Source organism: Erigeron canadensis, chromosome 7 (genome assembly GCF_010389155.1).
Source record: "Erigeron canadensis isolate Cc75 chromosome 7, C_canadensis_v1, whole genome shotgun sequence".
Taxonomy (NCBI): Eukaryota; Viridiplantae; Streptophyta; class Magnoliopsida; order Asterales; family Asteraceae; genus Erigeron; species Erigeron canadensis.
This window is the reverse complement of record NC_057767.1, coordinates 35,694,310-35,704,073: the sequence shown is the minus strand read 5'-3', so window position 1 is coordinate 35,704,073 and position 9,764 is coordinate 35,694,310. Positions and strand designations below refer to the sequence as shown.

At 31.3% G+C, this 9,764-nt stretch overlaps 1 protein-coding gene across 1 annotated transcript; it reads left to right on the top strand.

Moving 5' to 3' along the window:
- The first annotated feature begins 2,309 nt into the window (after positions 1-2,309).
- On the top strand, positions 2,310-6,561 carry LOC122607496 (auxin response factor 2A-like). The gene is made up of 13 exons (XM_043780476.1): positions 2,310-2,418; positions 3,184-3,305; positions 3,504-3,599; positions 3,711-3,761; positions 3,883-4,032; positions 4,282-4,366; positions 4,663-4,759; positions 4,878-5,033; positions 5,124-5,255; positions 5,335-5,410; positions 5,569-5,820; positions 5,890-6,001; positions 6,339-6,561. The coding sequence occupies exons 1-11, from the start codon at positions 2,310-2,312 to the stop codon at positions 5,800-5,802; spliced, it is 1,308 nt and encodes a 435-aa protein (XP_043636411.1). The 3' UTR covers positions 5,803-5,820; positions 5,890-6,001; positions 6,339-6,561.
- The last annotated feature ends 3,203 nt before the right edge of the window (positions 6,562-9,764 follow it).

The window sequence follows — 9,764 nt, the reverse complement described above, 5'->3', positions numbered from 1 at the left end:
AACTTGAGTGAAAAACCCCTCACATATCAATATTTTAATATTTTGAATAAATGTTTGGCCCCCCATGATTTTTATGGTTAAAAAAACGGTATGTGATGGGTTTTTCACCCAACTTAGGTGCCTAACAGCCTTATATTCTCATCCCCACATATATATATACATATATATATTTATTATAAATATATATATGTATATATATATGTGGGGATGAGAATATGAGGCTCTTAGGTACCTAAGCTTAGATGTCGCACACTAACATATTAATTTTTTAAACCATAAAAATCATAGGGGCCCAGGCAATTATTCATTAAACAATATATAATAAAATATTAGTATTTGAGGGGTTCCACCTAAGCTTAGGTGTCAGACAGCCTTATATTCCCTTTTCCCATATATATATATATATATATATATATATATATATAGTATAATAATTAATACTAAATAGAAATATCAAAAGTCTAAGCTTGAGAGTGTTGATATCTGATACATGATATAAACAAATCATAAGTCTTGGATAGTTTCCTTCGAGTCCACATTACCTAAGGCTTAATACTTGTAAAATATATATATATATATATATAGGGTAGAAATCAAATGAGAAGGTTCTTAAGGAAAGAAGGTCCTTTTTTTTTAGCTTGTTTTTTTTATTTTTTCACTTTTTCCATTCTTTCTTTAATTAACTCAATCCATAAAAAATTTTTAATAAAAATTAAATTTTTTTTTTTAACCCGAGTTAGTGAGTTATACATGTAAGGGTACGGTACGGGGCTTTGCCCTTAAGGATATTAATAAGGGGTAGCTGGTGGGAGTCATAGGTCATAGAGGGGTGATAGGTTATAAGGGGTGATCGGTGATGGGGTGATCTACCGAACAGGCTTCGCCCTTAACCATCATGGCTCCACCATAGACCGAGAGGTTTCGCCTTAAGCTAGCTTACGGGCTACGCCCTTTGATTTTTTTAATTTTTAAAATTTTTATATGGAATTAGTTAATTAAAGAGAATGAAAAAAGTGAAAAAAAGTTTAAAAAAAAAAGCTAAAAAAAACATCAAAAACGAACCTTGTTTCCCTTCTTTCCTTAAGGCACCTTCTCATTTGATCTCTATCCTATATATATAGTATAATAATTATATATATAAACTAAAAACCAAAGTCGGCTGCTGAGGGGGTGTTACTGTAGCTAAAAGTACACCCCCTCATGCAGGAGGTACAACTTGCAATAGCACAACTAACAAACTAACGGCGGTTAAGTCAGATTTAACGACAGTTAAATGTTAGTTGAATAACTAACGGTAGTTACAAAAGAGTATTTTGATATTTGCCACTAAACTTTTGATTTAGTTACTTTTTGCCACATTACTTTTGTTTTTTAAACTTTCGTCACACATAATTTGTTTTCAAGTTTAAGTTTCTTCACTTTTCTAATATTTCTCATGTAACTTTGTGTTTTTTAACTCCTTTATCACATAACTTCTGGTTTTTAAATTTTGTTACCAAAATTTTTTTTTCTTTACTTTTGACCACAACTTTTGTTTTCTTAACTTTTGCCTTCGTTTTCAGCTTAATGTTATTAACCTTTGTCTCTAGAGTTTTGTTTTTCACTCGGGGCAACGCCCGAGTAAAAATACTAGTTAATACTAAATAGAAATATCAAAAGTCTAAGCTTGAGAGTGTCGATATTTGAAACATGATATAAACAAATCATATGTCTTGAATAGTTTCCTTCGAGTCGACATCACCCAAGGCTTAATACTTGTAAAAATTAGTGTTTATTATGTTATGTCAAAGTTTGTGCCAAAAAAAAGTAAAAAATAAAAAAAGGAGAAAAAACCTAGGAAACTGCTATAGCACCTGTATTTGGACCGCTATTTTGACCGATATTCGTGGGATACTGGGATATCGGTAAATAACACCAATAATAGTGGGACCACTAGCCTGAAGCCTAATAACAGGTTATTAGCAGCCATAGCGCTGCTATTGACTACACAGGGTATGACTATCTACATTTTAACTTAACTACACCCTATCCATGACAAGATTGGGTATCGTTGTACAAAAAAATGTTGTAATGAATAAAGGATATTTAATATCAATTCATTTAAAATTTAATGTGAAAGAAACTTTATTACGGAAGACTTGGTATTCACCTATATATGGTAAGTGGGTGGAACCCTCTCGTTTCATGTACCGTCTTGGTACCCAGAGCACACACCACATAGAACTCATGTACGGTGGAGCACCATTCTTATACATGAATCACAAGATATAGTTTCACCACTTGCCTTTAGCAAGTTTCGAACTTGTGACATGCTGCCTTCATTTGTGGGCCCATGTGGTCACATGTTAACGGTACCACTAGGGTGGTGGTATTGGTCTCTATATAAAGCACATTGTGGTAGAAGAGGTGAATATCAAGGTAGTGTTAGTGCTTTGTTTTCTCCCTATCTAGCATTTTACGATAATTTGTGGTTTTCGTTTTTCTAGCATTTAGAAACATGGGTTCTTCAAGTGAAAACATAGGTGAATGGTCTTTCTTATCAAAGTTTTCTTATCGTTTTATAACTTTCTGAAAATACTCTCCATATCAAATTAGTTCGAACAAAATCAACTTTTTAATTGAATCCGTCAGGAGTGTTCATTTTGTCAATGTGTTTGAAGTTTAATTCATATTTGCTCAGATATTTCTCTCCTCCATAGAGTTTTTAATCATATGAAATGTATCGTTCAACTTGTCTTTGTATCCATATAACATTTGTACCCAAAAGGAAATTTTCAAATTCTTCACGTATACCAAATTTAGTGTTCAAAAGTCAATCTTTGCACATTAATTTACGTAATTGAAGTTAAATTCATACGCTCTTTGTACTTTTCATTGGGTACATTGTTTTTAATCAATGTTCATTTTTAATCTTTCATTTAACCTGTCCATATATGTCTATAAACATATCTAACGCTTAGTCAATATCCCCTGAGAAGATTGGTTTGGTTGTTGTCTGTAAGGCTTAGTCAATTGGCTGTTTTCATAACTATAATGAGTTTGAAGTAAATTTCATGTTTTTTCCTTGATGTGTAATTCTGAGGAATTTTTTTTTTTTAAATCTTTTACCATGCCATTAACACAGAAGAAATTAATAATTCCATCGTTCTGCTGACTTCATTTTTAAATATTTTGTTTTTATAGTTTTAGGTAATGACGAGATTGATCTACATAATCAACTATGGTTTCAATGTGCTGGCCTCACTGCCAAGGTCCCTTCTGTTGGTGATAAGGTGTTCTACTTCCCTCAAGGGCACCTTGAGCAGGTTGGGTCATCGCTTATTTGATTTTTTCTGAAGTGAAGATTGTAATCTTATTAACTTACTTAGATATATAAGCACACGTACTTTAATTCATTTGTAATCATGTATTAGACCACATTCAAGGCACTTTAGATTGCAAAATCTCAAACTAGATGTATTTTAAGGTAGACCATTCTGCGATGATCTTGAATTTCGTTTTAGGTTGCGGCATGCTTACATGAGCAACTCGGCTTGGAGATACCCACTTATGATCTACCTCCAAGGATTCTGTGCAAGGTCACAGATGTTCAGTTAGAGGTATGCTTGACCATTGCCTTCCACTTGATCAATCATTAAATTTTGTTAATTAATGATGCAGGTCTTGCAATATCTTCGCCAATCTTATTGTTTCATTTGTAACTTTTGCAGGTGGAAGCTGTAACGGAAGAGGTTTTTGCAAAGATTACTTTGCTCCCGGATGTAAGATTTACAGCTGGAAGGAGTTTATGTCACCATCTTTATAACTAAATAGTTCATTTAGAACAGTTTTTTGTTGTATTTTTTTAACTGTGGATCTGATCTGGAAAACTGGATGATATAGCTTGAAGAACCTGGGGAATCAGCTGTTCCAACTATTCCTGAAAAGGTTAGTTCGAGCACTTTCCGCAAGATATTGACTGCGTCTGATACAAGCACGCATGGGGGATGCAGCGTACCGAAGATACCTGCTGAGAAAACCTTCCCGGCCCTGGTATTTAATTATAACATCTCTTCAACATCTATCTTGTCAAATTCGTATTTTATATTTAGCTTTGTCATCTGCGTTAAAAATACATACAATTTTCATCACCAGTATTTTCAAGACATGAGAGCAAGGTTAAATGAAACCACTAGTAGTTTTTGTGAAGAAAAAACGAAACTCTTTTTACGCCTTCAATCACCATCACAGTGGACTGTGAAACTTATATAGAGATTATAATCACTCTCTTTGTTGGTGCAGGACATGAGTCAGGAGTCACCATCCCGTGGGTTAGTTGCCAAAGATTTACATGGGGCCACATGGAATTTTCAACATGTCTATCGTGGTAATGTCATTGGATGTATTTCATTCAAGTGAAAAACATCTTAACTATTCAGTCTGATTTCTTTTTTCACTGTCATGCAATTGCAAGCAATGTTGCACGATGTGGGATTAGTTGATTGGCGTTTTTGTAAGTTATAAATGCAATGAATTTTAATACTGGAACTCATAACGTGCCCAGTATGGGTAATAATATTCAATGAGAATTTCCAGTGTGGTTTATTTGCAATAATTCCTATTTTCTAAGGCACCAAAAATCCTGAATGATTTTCATTAATTATTTTTTACTTGAAAGTATAGGTACTCCAAAAAGACATTTACTCACGAGTGGTTGGAGTAACTTCTTGAGTGAGAAGAGGCTTAGAGCAGGAGACACTTGCATTTTCATGAGAGGGATGTAAGTATGCGTGTTTGTGTGTGTTGCGTTGCCCGATTGACAAGATTTGTCACCATAGTTTATTGTGTTGTATGCACTAATTATCTGTATAAAATGACCATCTATTTTCTTGTCACAGAGGGAGGGATGAAATTTTGATCGGGATAAAACGAGCTGTTAGACAGCAAAATCTGTGTACAGGCATATTATGGCCCAACGTGCAACATGGCATCCTATCCAGTGCACGTATAGCCTTGGACACTGGAACCGAGTTTACTGTGTATGACCATCCTCAGTAAGCTTCTTTATCTCCCCTTCCTTTTTCCTCCCCAAAGAAATGCAAAATAGCTATATAATATGATATTGAATCTATGGATTACCACAGATCATCCGCTCCAACTTTTTTAGTGGGATATGATGAGGTCATGGAGTCATTAAAGATCAATTATTTACCGGCAATGCATTTTGAAATGCAACTGGATATAGGAGAAGACGACCCCGAGCAGATCTTGAAAAAGTTAGCACTTTCGCTTAAATATGAGTATGTTATGTATATTTTATAACTTTTTAAAAGCTAAAGCAAATGCCCCCACCAGATTTTCAGGGACCATAACTGGCAAGGATGATGTTGATCCTGATAGGTGGCTTCATTCAGATTGGCGATGCTTAAGGGTAATTGAAATCCACATCTTAAGATAGCGAGGGATATGATATTATACGTATGCTAATATTAGAATTTGCTATATGAGTAGTTACCAGATACTACCTCCATCTCAAAATTATTGTGCAATTAACCGAACACATGTATTTATCCTTTCAAAATCATGTAGGTTCAATGGGATGCCAGGCATGCCGCATTTAGACATTTGCTTCCTACCCGGGTTTCTCCGTGGAGCATCAAACTTCTTCTTTTAGCCATCCAACATCAGCCACCATCTGTTTCTGTTCGCCAGAAGAGACCAATGCCTTTCGATCCAGACATTCGTAACAAGCCTAGCTCTTCGCGTCAAGATGGGACAAATTCAGCCCATAAAATCAAGCTGTTTGGAAAATGTATCGGATAGCAACACGAGTGAATGTAGGTATGGTAACCTCACTTATAATTATCTTATTCAATATGTGGATAATGATCTAATGGTTGAATGTTCTAGCTGCAGAAGCATGGAACTGTTGTTGGAACTCCATGTTCAATTTTGGAGATGGCAACAGTGTATGGCTGGTAGCATTTCGGTGATAAATGTGGCATGGTGATTTCCCGTCATTGTAAGTACCTAGTAAGTCTTTTTTCTTTAGTTTTCCATATGCAACACAACATTGTTAGTTAAGGGCAATATCAACCTACATATGTGATTATGTTTTTAATATATTTTTACTAAAAGCTAATGAGCTAAACATTTAAAAGTCAGCAAGCATATTTAGTTGTTCACAGCCTTCTAAGTTGCTCTCTTTTATACTAAATTGGATCATCTTCTTATATATTGGATTATCCACCTTTACTTTAACGAATTTATACTCATTACCCAACCCATTCTTTTTGTCATATCTATTTGTTAGTTTTGCAAGAATCCAAGCTAACTTTGCAATTTTGTACCATGAGCAGGCAACATTAAGTTGTGGTACGTTAGAATTTTCCTTCCTACAAAACAAGAGGTTGCTATGGTGAACCGTGGTGGCTAGTCATGTAGCCAGCAAAGATTGATGGCTTTGGGCATCCAGTCCCTTTCATGTATTCACCTCTTGTTTATGGCTTGTTATAAAATATATTCATAGCTTGAAGAATGTTTGTAATGTATTCCTCGTAAAAGAAAAATCCAATTGTACTATCGTGTATGGTAAACTTAATGTATCTGGTCGTGGGTTAATTGTGTGTACACCAGACCATGTATCCTGGCGATGGTTCAACAAAATTAAAAAAAAAACGGTCAAGTAACCGAGTCATATATATCAGGTTAAAAGAATATCTAATCTAAAATTTGAATAAAGCTATGTGTCACTGATTCATACAGATCAAGCTAAAAGAATATCTAATCTAAAATTTAAATAAAACTATAATGATCGATTGATGGTTTCTGCAATGTAGCATCGAAAATATTTTTTGGTCACTTCTCGACTTGTCTGACATTATTATGAGATATTAAAAATGATATTTATATGATTTTTTAATGTATATCTAGTTTGTTAGAGTTTACAAAATAGATTAATGATTATTTAAATTAGATAATGTTTGAATTTAAATTGATCTTAATAAATATATGGGTTTTGCTAAACAAAGCCCTAAAGGCTTTTGTTAAGATGTACGAGTGTTAATTAGTTGTACAATTACCATAAAAATCAGGTGGGCCGTCATTTAATATAGAATTGTACAACCTTTTAAACACGTTAAATGAAGCATTAAGGACTTCATTTATCATTTTTTTAAATATAAATAGTTTACATTTAACTTTAGTTGACTATTAAGAGATTAATTATACCCGTAAAAAAACACATTAATAGAAGAAAGGGACAACGATGCTAAAGTTTGAGTGGAAGTGATTAAAAATATTTTATTTCAAAAAATCTATGTGTTTTGATTATATGAAATCTAAAATTTTTATGAAAACTGGAAAACTGGTCAAAATACATTGTGATTTAAATTTAACACAATGTGTTTTTAATGTGTTTTTAGAAAATATATTATGTTAAGTTCATATCACAGTGTGTTTGAACAATTTTCTGATTTTCACATGCTATCAAAAACACACTGTGATTTAAAACTTAACACAATTAAAACGCATTGTGTTATATTTAGATCACATTATGTTTTAGTCAGTTTTCTGCTTTTCACATAAATTTTAGTTTTCAAATGAATATTTCAGCTCCCTTATTATACTATATATTCTATTTTTGTAATCTTTTAATTTCTTAAAATATTTATAATATATATCTTTTATCTACTAAATTACTTTCATGAACTCCTTAAATCACATAAATTATTTTACATCAATTATCTATCTTACTCGCCGTCGTTCCCACTACAAGTTGTCACCGCCAACACCAACACGCCGCCTACACCGCCGCATTGTACGGGTATTCGTCTAGTTTATATATAAGCAGATATTATGTTTGCAATATATTAATTTTAAAAATGGACATTATCCATTCTAATTAATGATATTTTGTAACATGTCAAATCAAGTGAATTTAGTTATGTTAATGTCAAAAATATAAATTCATCTGAAAATGTTAAATTGAATCTTATTTAATCAATCATGGTATATAGAAAAAAATAATTTTATCTAACATGGAAAACACCAGTCTTAATACTAATAGAGTTATATAACATTTCCTCTTTGTCATATTGGTAGAATTCTTTTAATCAAATTTTAACAATCAATGAAATATTGTACAGTATAAGACATAAACTATATTAAAGATTTTTTTTTTCCTTTTCTTAACAAAGAGTATATTGGTCACATGTAATGTGAGTTGTTAAATTTAAATGATATTTGTTGTCATCTTGGAAACACATGTTTTATGAGGTAAAAAGGAGCAAAAATAGTTCATGAAATAACATAATGTATTATCGTATTCGTATTTATATGAATGAGAAATGTGAGGCCTTGTTCATGTGGCTTTATATGTTTTTTTGCTAACATATAACACATGTTTTGTGAGTGTGTATAATGAGTATGAGTTAATGTGAATAGCAAAAGATGCTGTATTTTCTATTTTTATAAAAGTGTATCTTTTTCATATTTTATTTATAGCATATGGCTTTACATAAAATGATATTGGTGATATCTTGGTAACACATGTTATATGAAGTTAGATATTATGGTTCATATGATAAGTGTGATGTGTATCAATATTATTAATATTTTTTTCCTTTCTAAATTTAATACACATATTTCATTTGGCTTTTGTTTTTAGTTTAAACTTATTTTATTTGTATATAACTCTTAGAAGACATGATTTTCCTCTAATATGTTGTCGTGTCTTTAGTGAACTTTTAGGGGGTTTTTCTTCTACTCGTATTTAATATTGAGTGAGCGGACTTTCTAACTAAAACCCGGTTAAGACAAAATAATCTAAACTTTTCGTTGTGATATTCAATTCGTACTTTGAAAAATAAAATAAAAAGATGTAATGATTCCTCTTCAAAGGGCATTGCTACTGATATATGTTTGTAATAAAGATGAATGATTTTTAATTTCTAGCAATTGTTTTGTATATAAAATAAAAATATATATTCTCAAACTTAAATCCTATTATCCATAAAAAAAAAATAGAAGAAAAAGATATGATTTTAATTGGTCAACATAAATTATTTTTATTAAATTTACTTTGACTATAATGATATGAAGATTATATATAAATACTATAATATATAATATATATCATATTAACTCATTTTCTTAAAGCAAGAAGGTTTTAGCTACGAGCACTATAAGATTAATAAAAAAAATAAAAATTAATGTCAATTACAACAAGGCCTAAACATGAAGGAAAAAAAACCCAACAATTTAAGGTCGATTCATATTATCACTTCATATTACATTACAAATTACATCATATTATTAAACATTTAAAGACAAACTTAAATACATTTACGTTTTGATTTTTTTTTTCTGTACATTATATTTGCATTACATATTATATTGCATTGTAATGTACATTACATTGAACTATACATTACATTATGTTATATATTAATATTACATTATAGTATACATTACATTAAAGGTAGAAAGGCTTTAGTTGTGAGCATTACAAAATTAATTAAAAAAGAAATTAATGTCATTTACAACAAGGCCTAGATATGAAGAAAAAAAAAACCTTCAATAACTTAAGATCGACTCATATTTTCATTCATATTACATTACATTACATATTGCATCATATTATTAAACATTTAAAGACAATCTTATATACATTTAAGTTTTAGCTTTTTTTCATTACATTATATTATATTACATTACATTGTACTATACATTACATTACATTAAAGACAAATAGGGTTTAGTTGTGAGCATTACAAAATTAGTTA

Coding starts and splice junctions, on each gene's coding strand:
- LOC122607496 (XM_043780476.1), top strand. CDS start 2,310: ATGCTGCCTTCATTTGTGGGCCCATGTGGTCACATGTTAACGGTACCA. Junction 3,600..3,710: donor TCACAGATGTTCAGTTAGAG/GTATGCTTGACC, acceptor TAACTTTTGCAG/GTGGAAGCTGTAACGGAAGA. Junction 5,034..5,123: donor ACTGTGTATGACCATCCTCA/GTAAGCTTCTTT, acceptor GGATTACCACAG/ATCATCCGCTCCAACTTTTT.